This window comes from Scleropages formosus, chromosome 12 (genome assembly GCF_900964775.1).
Source record: "Scleropages formosus chromosome 12, fSclFor1.1, whole genome shotgun sequence".
In the NCBI taxonomy this organism is placed as follows: domain Eukaryota; kingdom Metazoa; phylum Chordata; class Actinopteri; order Osteoglossiformes; family Osteoglossidae; genus Scleropages; species Scleropages formosus.
In genome coordinates, this window is record NC_041817.1 from 23,621,644 (window position 1) to 23,641,678 (window position 20,035).

General features: G+C 45.8%; 1 protein-coding gene across 2 annotated transcripts in view; it reads left to right on the forward strand.

The window, feature by feature from the left end:
* The window catches only part of LOC108928414 (dachshund homolog 1-like), a 138,185-nt gene that overhangs the window by 70,189 nt on the left and 47,961 nt on the right, over positions 1 to 20,035 (forward strand). For both annotated transcript variants that reach the window (XM_029256851.1, XM_029256850.1), the window contains exon 3: positions 9,790 to 9,948. In XM_029256851.1, the coding sequence (XP_029112684.1) occupies positions 9,790 to 9,948 (159 nt within the window). The remainder of the gene's footprint in view (positions 1 to 9,789; positions 9,949 to 20,035) is intronic.

Below are 20,035 nucleotides of genomic sequence, written 5' to 3' on the forward strand. Positions count from 1 at the left end.
GGCACTCGGCGGCTTTGGTAAAAAATAAAAAATAACTGGTGGCAACGGTGGCGGGAGGGACGGGCTGTTACTTCTCATCACCCAGCGCTGCTGGAATGACACGGATCACAGCAGTGCAGTTACAACAGTCCTCCCGGGCAAAATGCTTTTCGGAGGGTTTTAGTTTATGGGACATATTTTGTCTTGCGCTGTTTTAATGTATTTGCAGCTGACAGATTTTGTTACCGTTTTTTTGTGCACCGCGGTTTACCGTCTACCCTGGCCCAGCTCTAAGAATAAATTTTCTTATTGAATTCTGTGCAACTTCCTAGCTCGAGTACAATAGCAGGAGCAGGGATTTAAAGGCCTTGGGTTTGGATCCCCACTCTTTGTGTGGTACCTTTATCAGGGTACTTAGGTTGAAATGATATGGTATGAATTACCCTGCTGTATAAATGGGTAAAATCGCTCTAAGTATCTTAGCGAACAAACCAAACATGGCAAGTCTCCTCGGAAAAATGAATTAAATGTATTGAAAGAACTTTGAGAGGAGCAGATTGACATTAGGTTTATGTTGATCTGTTTGTCGGACAACTTTGTCCACAGAAAAACGTAACGTTATCTGATACGCGACGCTGCTTACAACGATTTACCCATCTATGCAGCAGGGTCATTTTTTTGCTGTCCCAAATCAGAGTAAATACCTTGATTAAGGGCACTAGATAAGGGGGGGGGGGGGGGGGGGAGTTGAACCTGCACACTTGGATTGCAAAGTGACAATGGCACAGCGAGTAGCCCTGCTGTCTCACAGTGCCTGGGTGGCGCGAGGGGACATGGGTTCGATCCCCTCTGTCTGTGTGGAGTTTGTATGTTCTCCCCGTGTCTGTGTGGGTTTCCTTTGGGTGCTCTGGTTTCCTACCACACTCCAAAGACATGCTGTTGAGGTTCCCCCATAGTGTGTGAGTGACAGAGAGAGTGTGTTCCGCTGATGTATGGATGAGTGACCCCTTATAAGTACTGTATCTAGCGGTGTAAGTCTTTGGGTGCTCTGGTTTCCTTCCATCCTCCAAAGACATGCTGTTCCGGTTCCCCCATAGTGTGTGTGTGTGAGTGACAGAGAGAGTGTGTTCCACTGATGTACGGATGAGTGACCCAGTGTAAGTAGTGTATCCAGCAGTGTAAGTCACCGCGGTGAATAAGGTGTATGGGCTCATAACACTATATAGAGTTCATTGGAAGTTGCTTTGGAGAAAAGCATCTGCTAAATAAATGACAGCTCTAACCACGACGCTGCCTGCTGGCCCATTACAGGCATTGAAAGAGTATCGATGTACTGATTATCAAAGCTGCATCCGTAGTTATTGTTATTGTATGATGTAAATGAGTTGTGTGGTCTACGCCAGGCTGCAGGTGGTGATTTCTGACAGAGCCACAGCTCTACACTTCGGCCCGGTTCAGGGTGCGACGCGAGCCGCCGTCTCGTAATCGAATAACTCGAGGAGACAAGCAGACGTCGGACGTGAACGTTTGAAATCGGAAATGACGGCTGCTGTAAATCGATCAGCGTCAGCAGACTAAATGGGATCGGCGATACTGCGTCGGCTTCTGCCGTTTCCATCCGATCGCGTTTCAGAATCTTCGAGGTGACGGAAACCTGAGCGCTCCAGATGCAATTTGGTGTGGGAAACGGTGTGTCGTTCCAGTTACGATTGAATTCGTTCCCTTGTTTGCGTTTGATGATTGGATCCCGGATTTTGTATTAGTTGTCTTTAAAACGATGTAAAACACAAGGGAGAAAAAGACTGTCCTGCACTTGTCTGTGTTTTACCAGGAAAAAGAATGAAGAATAAAGACCAAGAATGAGGGCACGGTTTGGTGAACACCAGAGACCAGAACCATGTGGTTCTGTCTTCATCAGAAACATTTTGTCTCCTCTGTCTAATACGAAATGCATATTTGAGGAGCCAACTTTGAGTCTGTGCCCCATCCAGGGTGAACCTTGTCTCACACCCTGTGCTTCCGGGATAGACTCTGGATCGCGGTGACCCTGCCCCGGACAAGCGGTTACTCCTCGGGGATCAATGAGTGACATGGACATGAATTAAATATAAATTTTGAAATTCATAACGTGTCAGTGGGGGCATTTAGAAGCCGTGCCGGAAGTTCCCTCGCTTTTATTAGGAGTCGAGGAGCGTGAACACGTGAGACGTGTCGGCCCACGGTTCCACGTAAAGATCGCTCTCGCCTGTAACGGATACGCCGTTTTTAACCACGAAGAGAGCGGCGCGAGGCGGAAACGGCGGCGCGCTCAGAAATCACGTTCGTTCCTCCCCGAGTTCGTCTCTGCCGACAGCCCATGCATAAAATTAAGCCTCTTTGCTCAGCGAAATGCAGTCGCTCTCCTCGGCCTACTTGTTAAGATAAATAAAGCAAGATTTTGACACAGCTCGCAGTCATAAGACAAAAAAAAAAAAAATTATCATTAAAAAAAATTCAGATGAGCACTAGTGACTGTCGCCGCGCTGTAAAGTCAGACTTTGTGTACCCGTGTGTTGTTAATATGATTTTAATTTAATCACACTGTTAGTGAAAGAGGGCACATGCGTCCAACGTGTGTTCCAGAATATTCTGACACGGCACAGGTATGGGGCAGCGAGCACGTTAATTAATAATGAACAATATGACAATATGCAGAGGCATGACAGCGCTAAGCCAGTCTGCTTCTGGTTCTTTTGCATATTAATAGATCCTTCATTATTATTTAATATGACAGCTGCTCCGAAGGCTAGTATCTGACTCCGGCCCTATTATTTGGTGCTCGGCACTCGCTCTGACAGTGCCACACATTTCTTCATTTGTCTGCGCGTTCCTGCCATTATTAATGTCGGCTGTCTGATCTCCCTCACTGGATGTTTCCCGCTCTGCGAGCGATGGCGGGCAGGTAGTCGTGGGGGGTGGGGGGGGGGGAGCCGGATACCTGGCCGTGCATCTGCATTTGTCCGTCTCAAAGCAATGTAGCGTCAGTTGATTTTTATTTTTTTTTTTTATTTATAAATACTTTGCCGTCGTCCAATCAGCCACCCCAGCTATGTTTACATTTGCATTTATTAATTTATCGAATGCTTTTTTCCAAATTGACGTAGATTTTGGGGTGCGAGAAAGCACTGCTCTCGGTAACGGGCGAAGATGGTGTGATGCACATTTAGGGGGCTTCCGGTGGATCAGGTGAGAGATGCCTCCAAATGAGATGTTTTGACACCCCCCAAAAGGGATTCAGCAGCTCTGAGGGAGCGAGGGAGAGTGTTTATTGTACCTGCATCCATTCTAAGTAGATTTCAGTTCTAAAAGCGAATGGAATGAAGAAGGAAGAACTGCGGGGAAAGTGGAGAGTTGCGCATCTCCTTAGGCGAAAGGCACATTATGCTGTGATTGTAGAATGTCAGCTGTTAGTGTTTGTTCCCTTTCATCCCAGTCAGCTGTTAGCATGTTGCACTGACACGAGTCGAGTGAGTTTATCTCGCAGGCTCTCGCTCACGCTATAATTTACAGACGGCTCCCCGGAATCGGCTCTTCTGCGACATGGTGCGCTTGCGCGATGGAAAAGGGCAAATCAGCAGGGTGTTTAGTCGGGCCTCTGCGCCTTCAGGTTAGATGGTTAGGGCTTCGAGGTGAGACGCGCCCGTCCAGGGCCAGACCTCGGATGAGAAGATCCCAGGAACCTGTCGTTTTCCAGTTTTCCGGTACAGGATGGGTGGAAAACTGCTACAATCATATGTTTCCACAATACTGGGAAACATATTCGTAACAAATCTGATTTCATGGGCGACAGCAGGTGGTGTGTTGGTTATGTCGTTGTATTGCTATGAAAAAACCTGGGTTGCAGTCCTCTGCTGTAGAGCCCTTGATCGAGGTACCTACCTTGAACTGAGTAAAAATTACCATGCAGTACAAATGGGTAAATCAGTGTAAGCAGCATATATTTATTGTAAGCAGTATACAAACCTAACATTGTAAGTCATGTCAGATAATTGAATGATTAATAATAATAGTAATGAGTAATCTGCAGTGATTTATACAGTATGTGTTTACATTAATGGAGGAGCGTCTGTATTCATTCAGAGTAGATTTTTTTTTTTTCTCTATTTTGTGAAGTCCAAAATACGACAGCAGTTCCTTCTCTGCAATGCACAGTACAAAAAAAGGCAGCTACCATTTTTGGCTTATCTGGTAGTTAATTATAATGAATTTTACTGCATTTTAATAGAAAAAATAATTTACTCATTTAATTAATCGTAGACCTGTAATCTTTATGTCAGATAACTAACTCTCTTATCTGGATTCGGCGTTGTGCTTTTATCGCAAGTGCATGGCATTAAAACAATCAAATGGCATAATGGAATCGCAACGGGTGCAAAAGGCAACGTCTGGAGCGTGTTGAGGAGGGGGGGCCCCGAGCAACCCCCCAACGCACGCGGACACTCGGTGGGACAGATTTCCCTTTCCTAGATTCAGGGAGGAGTGTCGGTCGGAGGAACGGAGGCCCCCAGCGGAGAGCGTTGTCCCCACCCCCCAAGAGTGCTCTGAATAGACAGATGTAGGTAGCGGTGTGCTGCAGCGGTCCGTACGGGTTTATGCCAATTCGAACCATCCTTCTGGGGCCCATCTGTCAAATGGGACAAACGCACCACGCAAATCTGCAGCGAGACGGACTGCGCCGTGCTCAACTGGGCGCATCGCGGCACAATAGATGGCTGTGACGTTCCGGCGAAACGCCGCCCCGCGGCACCCGCCATTAGACGCCCGTTTACGGCCGAGGGGAACGAGGATAACTGCTGCAGTTAAAGAGCTGTGCGTGTGTGTGTGCGCGTGCGTGTGCGTATGTTCTTGAGGGCGGGAAGGAAACCTGCACCGCGAATTAGGTAACTAGGACACGGCCCGGGGCTCTCCTGTTTCATTCGCAGCAGCCGCCGCCACCTCCACCGCCGCCGCCGCTCCCTCTTTCTTCCAAGAAACGACAGTAAAGAGGACAGCAGCCCGACAGGCCGCGCCGCTCACACGTCTACAAAGTCGAGAGTTTCATCGATCCGATGGGTGTTGCTCTGAGGAGGAAGTCGCAGTAAGAGCGGAGCCGCAAAGACACATCTGGGTCACCAACCCGAATCCCCGGGTTCATGCGCAAACTCGTAGCCTGAAGGTGGCTGGTTTTATTCCCGGGGGAGCCCTGCTGCATGGAGTTGACCTGAACTGCTCCTATAAAGTGTCATCTGCTTTTTGACACATTTATATTTACTCATTCTCAGAATCAGATGCTTTTCTCTAAAGTGACTTACACTCTTTTGCCGATTTATGCCATAGGGTGCTTCTTGGTGGAGCAATTTAGGGTAGGTACCTCGCTCAAGGGTGCTCCAGGAGGAGGTGGGATTCGAACCTGCAACCTCCAAGTCCAGTGGCAGCCGTGGGCCACTGAGCCACATGGTCTGCATCTAATTCTGTTCTGGACGTTTCCAGTTGCTGAGCAGCAGGTGGCGCAGCAGTTAGAGGCAAAGCCTTGCAGGCCGATTTTTAATTTTTTAATTAATTTACACACACACACACACACACACACACACACACACAGAGTCTAAAACCGCTTGTCCCAAGCGGGGTCGCAGCGAATCGAAGCCTAACCCGGCAACACAGGGCGCGAGGCTGGAGGTGGAGGGGACTCACCCAGGACGGGACGCCAGTCCATCGCAAGGCACCCTAAGCGGGACTCAAACCCCAGACCCACCAGATAACAGGACCTGGTCAAACCCGCTGCGTTACCGTCCCGTCTCTTAAATTAATTTAAATTATGTGGAAAAAAATACATTGTATATTTATAAAACATTTTGAATTAGCATATTCTCACATGTGAACAAGCACTGACCTGAGTAAATGCGATCCTGACTTGACTGCGGCAGCCGCTTTCGCTATTTTGAATGAAGGATAAATATAGATTCAAAAAAGTGTTTTCCCACAAATATGTCAGAGTTTTATGTTCCCGTTTGTACGCGCAAAACGTGGTGTCAGAAATAGCATCAAAGCGGTTCTCAGAAGCACAAGGCTCTGTTTAGGGAAGCGCTCCTGCTAGACAATGAGCGAATACAGCTGCCGGATTAAAAATACAAAGCGAATATATACAACAAGTAACAAAAGAGGCATCGCGAGGAAGGTTCTCTAATCTCGATGGTTTGTTTGCGTAAAAAAAAAGGCAAAAAAAAAAGTTACTGCCGGATCTGTCAATGCAGCAGCCGTACGTACGAGAAGCCCAAAAAATGACTATGTAAACGTCAGATATGTTTCTTATCGCGTACTTCCTGTTTTTCGTGTGGGGAAACGATCGCCGCATGGCCATCGTGCAGAGATGAGCGGTGACCTCGGGTGCGAGCAGGTCCCACGTTCGTTTTGCTGAGAGGCGCGGCCTTGTGTTCGGGACAGGGGTGTCCATGTGCGCTGAGGAAAGCGGGCGGCCTGCCGTCTCGTAAGGACATTTCTTAAAGTATTAATTACACAATGTAACAAATCTTTTTTTTTTTTTTTTTTTTGCATTTTCCATTCAGTTTTGTTTGATTAAGTATTTGGCAGTAAATAGTCCACATTTTTGAAATGAGCAAATTTTAGCGAATTTTGGCGCCGGGTTCCAAGCACCGAATTTTTCAGTAACTTTTAGGATCTGGTTCTTTCTACCAGGGGTGGCGCGATGGTGCAGCGGGCTTGACCAGGTGCCACTCTCTGGCGGTCTGGGGTTTGAGTTCCGCTTGGGGTGCCCTGCGATGGACTGGCATCCTATCCTGAGTGTGTTCCCTGCTCCCTGTGTTGTCGGACTAGGCTTCGGCTCGCCGCAACCCCACTCGGGACAAACGGCTTCAGAATGTGTGTGCTTTATGATGTTTTGGTACTTTCTAGAACGTTCTGGTGCCTTCTAGAATCGTTGTTGCTGACTTAAACGTGTAGTACAACATGCAGAATCGATTTACTTTTTTTTATTAATAAACGGCATTTAAAATCTCTCAATATAGTGTTCCTTACATGTGTGAGTTGAAATTCTAATAAATTCTTGAAAAATTTCATAAAAATTGTGGAAGCTAAATTCTTTGGCTAAAGCTGACACTCTAGAAGTACTAGTGGTGTTTTTGTAATCTGTAAACTTTAACTGATGACAATCAGCGCAAAAATCGATGTAACGAAAAACTTTGAAAAAATTTGTTGTGGTGTTATATATTGTAGCTACATTTACGTTTTCATTCAGCGGGTTCTTTTATCCAAAGCAACATACAATTCTGAGTAAAGGAAGACTAATTTAACCAACAGATGAAAAAAATATAGACGGGGACATGTACAGTATATAGATGGACGATTCTCGAAGTCCAGTCACTTAGTCCAGTAGCACAGTTTAACTAGCATACATTACATGAGGAGCTGTGTATCGAATTGGTGGACAGAGCTTTTTTTTTTTAGAACTTTGATCAGATATTTTACTAGTATTATTAACTAACTATAAACTACTACTACTAATATTATTTACATAATTTACTGCTGGATAATGGACTAGATAGGATATCAGTAGAGAAGTGGATCCGAAAAAGTGAGACTTCATTGTTCAAAGTGTTTCAGCAGCTCTGAGGGACAGAGGGTGATGAGTCCATCACGTTGGAGCCAAAACTGAGTCTCTTCAGGCTTTTGATTCTTATTGTTCACGGCCGAGTCATGGCTACACCCCCTCCGCTGGCCGCATTCATATCCTGTATTGTCGGCGATTGTGTATTAAGGCCACGAGTTCTATTCCCGACCAAATCCACCAGACTGGTGGACGCACCCGGCTGATGGGCACGTCAACATCATGCCGCCAAGCTGTTAGCGACACGGTCTGGTGGGACGTGTATGAAACCACTCGTCTCTTATGATAATCTGCAAAGAAAATATGAAACCCGCAGCCGTCTTTGAAGGGCACTTTTTTTTTTTTTTTTTTTGCCCTGTTTGGTGCTCATGTCTCCCAACGCCTCTCCCTCCCTGCTTGGACAGCAAATTCCTGCAGTCAATGGAAGACGGCAAGAACCTCCCAAGCTGTGAAAACAGCCACGAGGTAGACGGGCCGCATTCCTCGGCGCTGAGTTTGTATAACAAGGGCCGTGCGAGACGTCGGGGCATCGCTGGAGAACGGGCTCCGTTGGAGCGCCTTACCATTTTAAAGCGGTTAGGGTTTCTTTTTGTACTCTTAGAGAGGGACAATATGATTTCATTTTTCCATTGTTTTGTGTGCTTGATGTAAATGATACAGTGTGTTTTGACTGGTCTTTGACGTGTTCACATATGCATGGAAATCTTTGTGAATGTGGCAGGGTGTGCGAACAGAGCGGGCAGCAGATGGCGTAACGGTTAGTCATTACCTCGCATTTGGAAGGACCTGGGTTTGAATCTCTACTCTGCTATAGTGGGCGTTGCCCAGCTGTTGAAAAGGGAAAATCAGTGTAAAATTGCTTATCTAACAGTGTCAGTCAACCCGGACAAAGTAAATAAAAGGTAAAGCACAGTAATAGTGAGGAGAAGCGTAATATGAGGCAGCCAGTATTGTAGCAGTTAGTGAGAACCTTGCAGTCAAAGGACCTGGGTTCAAATCTCACCTAGTGCTGTAGTACACTTGATCATGGTACTTACCCTGAATTTATATAGTAAAATTTACCCAGCTGTAAAAAATCGTAAATTAGTGCAAGTAGCTTCATGCAAAAACGTAAAACTGTAAGTCGCCTTGAAGAAAAGTGCCAGAATAATAATAATAATAATAATAATAATAATAATAATAATAATAATAATGATGAGTAAATAATATAAGTGGGAGTCCTTTCCCCAAAAGTTCTTCCTCGCAGCCCAAGAGTTAACAGCGTTGGGGACGCTGAAGGTCAAAGCCCCACGAGCACTGGAAACATTTTGAGAGGCAGTTATTTTTTTCAAGAGCCAATCAATCCTCCCTCCCGTTTTATCGTCCGTTTCCTCCTCTGACACCTCTGTGACATCTGCGGGAGAATGCCCTTCGAGCCCCTGCCCCCCCCCGGGCGACTGGCAGCGGGGTGGATGTTTACAGCTTAGTGGCAAACTCCCGAGAAGGGCGATATCCAAATGAACATTTATTAATTTTTCTCCAAAGCAACTTGCACTGATTTACCTATGTATACAGCAGGGTGGTTTTTGCTGTGTGAATTCAGGGTAAGTACTTCGATCAAGGATGCTACAGCAGGAGGTGGGACTGGATTTGAACCCGGGACCTTCAGATCTGAGGGCACCAGGCTCTCACCACTGTGCCACCTGCAGGCCCTTTTGAACGCTCTGTGGGTGAGTTCCTCGCCTCGGTGGATGGGCCCGTTCCACGCCGCTCCGTCCAACCGCGGTCGCTTGTCTAGAAGTGGAGTTGCGGCGCTCTGTACTCCTCCGTTTTACACGAGGACACGAGCTGGGTGACCAGAACATTCCAGATACCTGAAAACACCTGAGAGGTGCGATTACAGTTGAAGTGCACTTTAACCAGCCGGTCGCTGGGAGGGTGGCCCACGGTTGCACATTCTGCAGAGTGTTTGGAGTTGGCTGTATACTCTGTGTGTGTGTGTGTGTGTGTGTGTGTGTGTGTGTGTGTGTGTGTGTGTGTGCGCGCGTGCGCGTGTGCGTGTGTTTGGCGCTTCTTGGCTCAGCGACCACATCACTCCGCCGTGCGGTACCTGTTCTCGTACCCTCGAGTGAGCGAAGCACCATCACTGCACCCATCCCTCGTGGCGTTTCTGTGTGCTCGCCCCCCCACAGGCCTCACGGCCGCCGCAGCCGCGGCTGCCAACGCCGCCATCGCCGAGGCCATGAAGGTGAAGAAAATCAAGCTGGAGGTGATGAGTAGCTACCACAGCGGCAGCAGCGGCAACCAGCAGGGCGGCGACGCTGAGAACGGCGAGCTCAACTCGAGTGTCGGTGAGGGTATTACGGTACTACATCGTTAATGTACAGTACTACTGTCACACTCTACTACACTTTTAATTTACATTACTACTCTCATACTCCACTACACTGTTGGTGTATAGTAATTGTCACCGTGATTATACTGTACTACACGTTAATGTACAGTAATACTGTCATTATGCAGTATTACACCAATAATGTACAGTACTTCTCGGTTTTAATACAGTACTACAGTGTTAATATACTGTTCTACTCTCATTATAGATACTACACATTAATTTACAGCACTACTCACAGGGCCCTTGTACAGTACTACTCAGTCATAGAGTACAGTTAATGTACAGTAGTACTCACTTTAAGTACTATACCTTTAATGTACAGTACCACTCACAGAGCCCTTGTACAGTACTACTCATCATACCACACTACAGTTAATATACAGTACTACTCACAGAGCCTTTTTACAGTACCTGAAAAATGATATACAGTACTACATAGTTATTATACAGAGCTTCTCACAAAGCCAGTGTGTAATACTTTTCAGAGGCCCTAATGAACTACTACGCACAGTCCTCACAGTACTTATCTCAGCACTCTTACTGTGTATTACCACTAAGAGGTGTTATACCGCAGGTTTCTCACTGTAACACGGTATAACTTACAGCGGTATTACGCAGTACTGCTCACAGTACTCGTCAGTCGGTCTCGGCACTCCAGCTCCTTTATTACTTGTCATTATAAGTGAAATCCTGTATTTGACGTGTTCATTCACAGCCAGTCAGTAATTTCACTGTATTACTTATATGCGAGTGTGTTAACGGTGCGTTGTTGTAGCGGAAAAGTACTCAGAAAATGAGCCACTTAACTCGCTCTTCCTGAGGACTGGCGCAAGGTTTGTGGGGGGAGGGTGGGGTCTTTCATCGTAACCAAACCAAGGAGAGCTTAAAGACTTTCCGGACTCGGCCCTCCAGGACGGCGACCGGTGCGGCTCTCGTTCGGAATATCACCTTTCTGGGTGATTAGAACAGGATGAGAAACACTTCCGCTACATTCCTATTATTTCACCTGCACTCAGAGATACGAAGGATAAGCGCGGTCGTCATAAAGTAAAGCATGGTTAAATACGTTCGCGCGAGGTCTCCAAGCCACACAGCCAACGTTTACTCCGTTAGCTGGTGCTTTTCTCCAAAGCAACTTACAATTTTAAGCCTCAAGGTTACAATTATTGACCCATTTATAAACCTGGATAATTTTACTGGAACAATTTAGGGTAAGTACGTCGCGTGAGGGTACCAGGGGGATCGAACCTGCGACCTTGGGAGCCGAAGACGGCGGCTCTAACCCTACGCTACCAGCTGTCCTTTAGCGGAAAATCCGTAGCGAAGGCCCTGAACAGTAGTTAAAATATGAGCTCTTATGTGAATTGTTTCCCACATGAAACACGCAGCACTGAGTCACTTTTTTTGTTTTTTTACCGGCGTGTGTACCAGTTGCGTTGGTCCAAACCGCGTCTTGTTTCCAGAAGCCACATATAACCTTCTTTTCTTGTCCAGCAGCAGCGACATTTTACACAAGTACGGAGCGGTTAGGAATGAAAGCAATTAGTCGGTACGGCGAGCCGGCGCGCCGCTTTCAGCTACTACTGTATTAACACGTCTCTCCGTTCATTTATGTTCTCTGTGCAGATGTATATTGAATGTGACAAAATGAACGCTGGGAGAATGGGAACTTGTTATCAATTATACCGCACAGGCTGATAGGATATTATGTTAACACGCAAAGAATTTTTAATGAAATATTCATTAAGGCCGGTTTATGTATTCGTTCGTTTCGCCACCTTTATTCCGATCGTGTTTATCCACAGCGTTTGCGGGCTTAAATTCCGTTCCGAAATGCGGGCCGGCGCAATGATTGTGTTTTTACACAGGCTATTAAGTGCGTACAATAAAAAGAGGCTCCTCGAGATCCGCTAATGCGCAGCCAAGAAATACTCATCGTTCCCGCTTATTGGAGCCGTATCGCGGCGCGTCGTTTTCGGCGCGTTGCATCCAACGCACGTATTTCCAAAGCGGCAGTCGCAAAGTCAAGTGTTTAATTCATTTTTTTGGGGAGAATCTGAGATGCAGCTGCTGTGTTCGCCAGGACTCCTTTTTACATATTTTCAAAACAGGATGTATCATAAGCAGGTTTAACAAAGGAAAATGCATGGAGAATGAGGTCAAAATTGAGGCTAGGAGGTCACGGAAATAAAGATAAATGTGAATAAGAATAGCGGGGTGCTCGGCAATGAAGCTAATAAGAAACTGTTTTATCTGTTACAATTTAAATTGTAACCTTGAGCACGCCGCCACCCTCCAGAATAATAATTCCAGTAACAGTCACTGAAGGTGCGGAAAGCCGCATTAGCACCCTGAGTGAAATATATGGCGGCGGCGCTTCTCCTCCCCATCCACAATCAATTGGATTCTTTTACTTTAATATTTACTCGCAGCGATGAGATGCTCGTCTGCATGGTGATAAACAGTCTGCCACCGGCGTCTGAAGGTGACCTGTCACTGCATATGGACAAATCTCTCGCTTGCAGAAATGTACAAAATAAATCATTAGGGCAGGCAGCCCCTCATTCCGGCATTCAAATCACCTTAGATTTATGATTTGAATTAATGCTTCGTTTGGTCAAAGGGATGGTTGCCGAGACAAATGATGTGTGGTACCGAAGCCATCCTGATATTGATTACCGGATGTCGCCGCAATCTCTTGTTTATATCAAGCAGTGTCTTGCGACAGGCCGGCTGGCGGGTCCGTCGGTGCCGAAAAAAGGCCCGGCGTTTTCTCGGCAGCGGCACGCGACCGCAACGTGAACGGTTACACGGCGCGGTTCCCTAATTGCCACCGTTTCTAGAAGGAACGCATTCTTCCTCCACCATCTTCGCCGTTTGGAAACGCGCGTCACGAGTCGTCTTTCAGAGTGGCTGGACAATACGGGGCAGAGGGGTTGCGTGGCAGTGAAGGACCTGGGTTCGAAACCCAGCTCTTGCTGTAGCATCCGTGAGTGAGATACATTTACAGGTGGTCCCCAATTTACAATTTTTCAACGGTGATCTGACGATGGACAGTCGGTAGACACCGTACCTCAGATTTCGATTTTAACAATATGGGGTACAGTCTGTCACACAGAGCTGTGCATTAAGCACATTTTCAACTTACGATAGGCTTCGCAGAATATAACCCCATCATAAATCAGGGACCACCTGTATTTGTTTAGCTGACATATTTCTCCAAAGCGACTTACAGTGTTAAGGTAACAATTATTACAAGGTTACAATTAAGTTACCCAGCTGGGTAATTTTACTGGCACAATTTAGGGCAAGTACCTTGCTCAAGGGAACTACAGCTGGAGGTGGGGATTGAATCTGTGACCTTTAGCTCCAAAGGCAGCATCTCTAACCACTACGCTACCAGCTGTCCCTACTGAACAGACCCGGTAAAAATGACCCAGCTGTATGAATGGGTAAATCGCTGTAAGCGTACAAACCTTATACAAGTTGCCTGGGAGAAAGGTGTCAGCCGAATAACTATTAATAACAATACGGTCATAATTTCTCACTCCATATGGAACGTCCCCATCGGTTTGAGTTTCCGAATAGCCGCCGGGCACCGGGCGCTGTGTCCGAGCCTCACGCCCCTGGAATGCCTGGCCCTCGCTCTCGGGACAGATATAGACATGACTTTACTCGCGGGGAACTCGCTTGGCGGGACAGCCGTTTCGGAGCACTTTCGCAGTTGTTATTAACAATGCGCACCGCTGATTACCAGGAAATGAGTTCATGCCTATTTTAAAGAAATCCCTCAAACAGCTGCTTCCAAACAAATTAAACCTAAAACAAAGTTGCACGTCTTCCCAAAGGGCGACTTTAAGTGAAATTAGATTAGAACGGGTACCGCTAGACGTCTAGCGTGTCTTTACACGTGTATGCGAACGCCTCCGTTATGCAAGGGCTCCGTAATTCGTCCGCTGACGTGTTGTTCTGGAAAGAAATAAAGGTAAATGTGTTCTGGGTGGATGCGGTGCGTTTGTCGCTCGCTGTCGATGTGAGAGGGATGGTGTGGGAAGGACAGGCGTCGCCAGGCCCGTATCACCACCTTTATCTTTGCGTGGATGTAAATTGAATAGGGGCGATGCATTAAGTATTCAACACAATTACCTTTTCCTGTTTGCATCACTCGTATTAATTATAGTGAAAAAACAAAGCGCAGCGTCCAACTTTGATTTCAATAGCAAAACATCCTGACGGAGGAACAGGGGGCACCGGGTTGGATTAAATCAATAGGTTGTTATTTAGCCCCGACTCGGGCCTTCGCCGGCTTTCTGAGGAGAGGGGTGGGCGCCCTCCAAGCTGACGGCGAATTGTTCCCCAGACTCACAGGAAATACCATGATTACAGATCACAGCCCAAGCAAAACACGTGTGACACTCCGCCTTGGAAAGAAATAAACTGTGATAAATTCGGCTTCCTTTTGAATTGACCTGCACCAGAAACCTTCATTATCAGGAGGAAAAATAATGTCAACTGGCTCTTAACAAACACATGGCTCTTTGGACGGGAGGAATTGCTTTTTAACAGGAGGGAAATGTATCCGAGACTTTGAGCCGAGCGAAAAAAAATAAAGGAGAAACTGAACCTCTTTTTTTTTTTTTTTTTTTTCTTTTCCTCCTTGTGGCATTGTGTGCAGTTTCACATCTGATTCCTCGCCACGGCAACGTTAATGGACCTAAAATCCTCGCCGTAATTAGATGTGGGAATTGCATGTATCATCAACCAGATGATGCTTCCGTAATGAAACGATTGACGGGAAACTTTGAAGGCTCCTTCGAACCGCCGTTCGTCTTCGAGCGGCGTTCGCAGAACGCCAACGCGACCCCGAGTCCGGATCCAGGGGGCCGGGGGTTCGAGCGGTGGAGCCGTGACGGGTGTCCGGCCCCGCGCAATAAATTGGAAAGGAGAAGGCGAGGGATGATGGGAAGATGTCCCGCTATTCGTGGGGTCATCCGGCTAATTCCTCTAGGCCTTTTTCCCCCATCTGAGGAGGCCAGGACTCCAGAGAGGATTCGCATTGAGACGGCAGCTGTAAGCATAGTGCATCTAATTGGTCCTTATCGCACGGTCCCATTCATCTTCATTTTTTACCAATTACCGAGAATTATCTGTGTTCTCAGTTGGATATGGGAGTTAATCCTTTTTGGTTAAGCCGGTGGTACAGTTTTCAGTTTTCAAATGGTGGGGGTGAAAAAGTCAGGGCAAAAACAAACTCTGAGAAACTTCCCATCGGAGGGAGGGCTCGATCGAAAGGGAGGTGAAACGGAGACGAGATGGGCGTGTGCGTGTGTGTACGGTCGCCGTGGTGACGATGCAGGAGGAAATCAATTTCTCGTGTTGTAATTTTGGCCCTCGTGCGCAAGCGGAGTCTTAATTGATTAAGCTGCACTGGATGTTCTTGCCATCATTGACTTGTTAAAATCATATTTTCCCCTCATCAGTGGTTTCAGCGCTGCGGTTTTCCAAATGACAGTGCTTATGAGACTGTATCAATAATTTAAAATGTTTAAACTTCACAGGGCTCCTGTCCAAAGTGTCTGATTATGCTCCGAGAGGCGTTTTCTGCAGCTGTTTGTTTGTTTGCGTTCGTGAAGAAATTTGGAAAGAATACATGGCTCGGGGGTACAAGGACCATCTGGGGTATGAGTCCTCAACCCATTGAGCACCAAGTCGTTTTTAATCACTGCTAGATGTACGTACAGTGTTTATGTGTGATTAGCGCACGCACAAACACACACACACACACACACACACACACACACACACACACACTCACGCTCACTCACGCACACCCCTACATATGCCCTGCACAACAAGCCCATCTTGGAATAAAAGAAAACCCGAGTAATTCATCACAGCAAATGAAATCATGTGTTTAATGGGGAGATGATGTAAGGAAGTATCTCGGCGAGCGCCGCCCCCCTTCCCCCTCCCCCCACCCACCCCATGCGCTGCGTCTGCCTCTTTCACGGAGCGGGACCTCAATTCGGAGACGTAAAAGAAAGACAGCCCTGTAGTGCCCAAATGCAATAAGTCCAGCCCCAGCTCTTTGATAGGGATCTGTTTAGTCGCACGCTGCACCAGCTGTCATCTCGGCCTGACCGCCGTGATTTCATTAGTCCGTTTACGTCCTTTCTAATAATAAATCCCCCTCCGCGGAAGGGCGATCGCAGCCGGCGTCCATCTTTTTAAACATTTGTGCTGCACGACCGCAGTGGAAACGCTGTCATCCCCAGTCCCAGGGGCAGCAGGTGGCGTAGTGCTTAGAGTCATTGCCTTGTAATCCATGGACCCGGGTTCGTATGTGATTCCACCGTAGTACCCTTGAGTACGGTACTCACCCGAATCAATACCGTGAAAATTATGGATGAATTATAGTGAGCAGCTTAGTGTTCAATCCTCGTACTTCTAGTCACCTTTCAGAGAGGACTCAGATAAATAACGGTTCAATGATGATGATAATAATACAGGTGCAGCCCACCTGCTCGCCCAGGTCAGTGTCCTTGTCAGTCGGTGTGAGCCATAACCACATTATTACAAATCACAGGAGGCTCTTATTAAATGCTAGTGCACAGCAAGATCCCTTCGCTTATTTGTTGCTCGATCTGATTCCACATCCAGGGAGGAAAATGGGGGTGGGGGTGAGGGGGGGATTTGTTTCGATTTGGCGGAGAAATATCGTGCTGCAGTTCAAGATAGGCAAAAATTGCAGGTTGTGTATAATAAAGTGACGCAGCACACGCAGGCAGCGTTGTAATGGATTGTCTCCGGAGCGTTTGCAGCGGCTGCGTGACGATGGCAGGGAGGTGCGGAAACGACGGAGCGGAGCGGGGCGAGGCCCGGAGGTCGCAAGGCGAGGGCTCCCCGGGGCCCCCGTCTTCAGAGCAGCTCTATTAGAGCACTCCGCTCATGGGAAGGCAGGTGACAGATAAGTGGAGTGCATAGCAAATTTTAATGGAATTTCAAAGATAACTCGATAATCATTTATTTTTAATGAAGCACAATTGCTCCTCCTGAATCCTGGTTGCGTTGCCAGTCGAGCATCGGCCTAAAATTGAATATGCGTGATTAAGAATTCACAATGTACACAAACGCGTACAACAGCAGGAATACCTTGTCAGTATGGGAATAGATTAGACATTATTTCAGTAATGATCCATTATCTGCTCCTGTCATCCTTGACTGACGGCACTTTCCCGAAGCTGACGATGCAGCGCCGGGTACCGCGAAACTCCTCCGACGCAAACGTTTGTACCGCCGTCACATCCAGTTGAGGTCACGGCGACGCGAGCACAGCTTGAGCGAGCTCAGCTGTCCGGTTTGTGTGTCATTCCTAATCAGCGCCGGGCTTCGGGTTTCGTTAATTGAACAAATTAATTTGGCGATTGCGTTTGATTCTCCCGTGACGCGTTTTGTGTGGCTGTCCCGGTTCGCTCATGTCTGTCAGGTTGCATTTGCACGTAGGACTAAGTGACCTTTGGAAGTGGAGCAAACAGTGAAGAGATCAACACAATACGAGGAGACAGTGTCACTCGGAGTAAATTTGATATATGTAATGAATGACATTCAACCTTTCAAAAACAATACGCTTTTTTTTTTGTAGCTAATTACAAATTTTCCTCTCCTTTAATCACCGGAACCTCAATAATTAATGCAGCCATTGACATTTAAGATATACGCCATTAACTATGTTAGAGTCGCTAAAAACATATTGTGGTAAATACGATATAGAGCAATAATAGCAGTAGCAGTAATAATTGAGGTGGCATAGCGTTATCATTAAGTGCACAAATAGCAATAATGAAGCCGAGTCGAAATTGGATGCGGCGCAAGTGTCGTGTGCCGTGTAATTCTCTGATTAGTGCACCGTTGTGAGCAAAGCAAGGATTTGCCTGCGTCTCGTCTCATCGTACCAGCTCAGTCGGCATCTTCGGGTCCGGTTTTTCCTTCATCCGCCCTTAGAAGCCTGATGAATTGTGGGAGCACCACCAGAGGGATACCGCACATCCCCTTTCCAAGGGGGATACTGCGTAGGCACTCATTAGATCAGTGCACCCAGCTGGTGCTTTACAGTTTTCTTATCAGTATATAGTGTGTCTGCAGAAAGCGGATTCTGTCACAGTACACGGCTACGTAGGTTAGTGCATTAATGTGGTCATGCCGGATTGGAAATGCTTTTCACATACAGAATAAGTAGATAGGTGGCATTATGAATTCTGTGTGCATAGATATGAAGCATTATAGATGTAACTTACAGTACGTGGTATTATGTTCTCTTGTTTGTAGCTGTGTGTGGCATTGGAAACATTTTCTTTGTAATTATATAGCATTATAAATACTTTGCAGCTACGCCCAAGACACATTTGTACATTGCTATGTGGCATTGTAAACAAATGATGTAAACGATATAAAATCAAATTATATAAACATATCAAATATAAACAAATTATTAGAAACATTTTGTACATAGCTATGTATCATTATAAGCAAATTATATGAACGATATCAAACAAACAAATGATATAAACATGAAATATAAACAACTTATTATAAACGATTTGTACATAGTGCGGTAGCTTCTAAACAATTAGTTTGTAGCTATGAAGCATTATAAGCGTTTTGTACGTAGCTGTGTATCATTATAAACAAATTATATGAACGATATCAAATCAAACAAAGGATATAAACATATAAAATATAAACAAATTATTATAAATAATTTGTACGCATTGTGGTAGCATTCGAAACAATTAGTTTGTAGCTATGAAGCATTATAAACATTTTATAAATAGCTGTGTATCATTATAAACAAATTATATGAACGATATCAAATCAAACAAATGATAGAAACACATAAAATATAAACAAATTATTATCAATAATTTGTACATATTGTGGTAGCATTCGAAACAATTAGTTTGTAGCTATGAAGCATTATAAATGTTATGTATGTAGCTATGTAGCATTCGAAACAATTTGTAGCTATGTAGCATTGTAAACGTTTTGTACATTGCTGTTGTATGTAGCTACACAGCATTATAAAATTTTCTACATAATTATGTAGCATTATAAATGTTTTTTCGTAGCATTATTAACATTTTGCCTGTAGTGTAATAATGTAACATTATAAAACCTTCGTTTGAAGCTGTGTCGTCGGTGCGTAACATTATAAAATGCCCAAGGTGGATGTGTCGCTAAGGGCCCTTGCGGATGATGAATACATACAACGTGAAACTGCTCTACAGGCCCGGCAGCTGTAGCGCTCGCAGCGCCGTACGGCTTTTCGGTGGGCGGACAACCGAATGCCACATAAAAGCTCTTTTCTGACGTGTCCACTTTTAAGCTGTGTTGATGTCGACACGTCTTCTCAGATCTTGCGAGTTCTGAAACACTCCCGGTCTACTGTAGCTACTAGCTCATCTCACACTTGCGAATAATTATGACAATTGTCATAATTCATTTGCAGCGTAATTAAGTTAGTGACATTCCAGAGGAAAGAGGAAAGATCCACCCCTCCCAACAAACTGAAACAGTGCCAGTATTGGCTCGCTCACGAAAGAGTCCATAATGGCCTTTTCCCCCAGCTTGTACCCTTCATTCAGAGAAGAATTCATCATCTTCATCGACATGCAGCACAGGAATTGAAGGTTACGGTAACAACTGACTTTGTCATAAAACATTTATGCTCACAGAACGATTTCTAAAATAACGTTTGCTCTTTTTTGCAAATTCAGTTGGACTAAATCTTTCATTACCCTGCATATTGACTATTACCGCATAATCGGTGAGTTAATTTAATATCTAATTGCATTGCAGTAGAAACCTGTTTTCGGATTGTGTTGTTTGCGCCATTATTCAACATGTAGCTATCACTTTCCATCTCGTAAGGAAACCGGAAACGTTGCGGAAGCGTTATTCCAAACCTCGGTATTATAAAGGAGAAATTAAAAAGAGAGCAGGGGAGTATGAAGATGTAATGTTAATTTTTCTAATTAGGACAG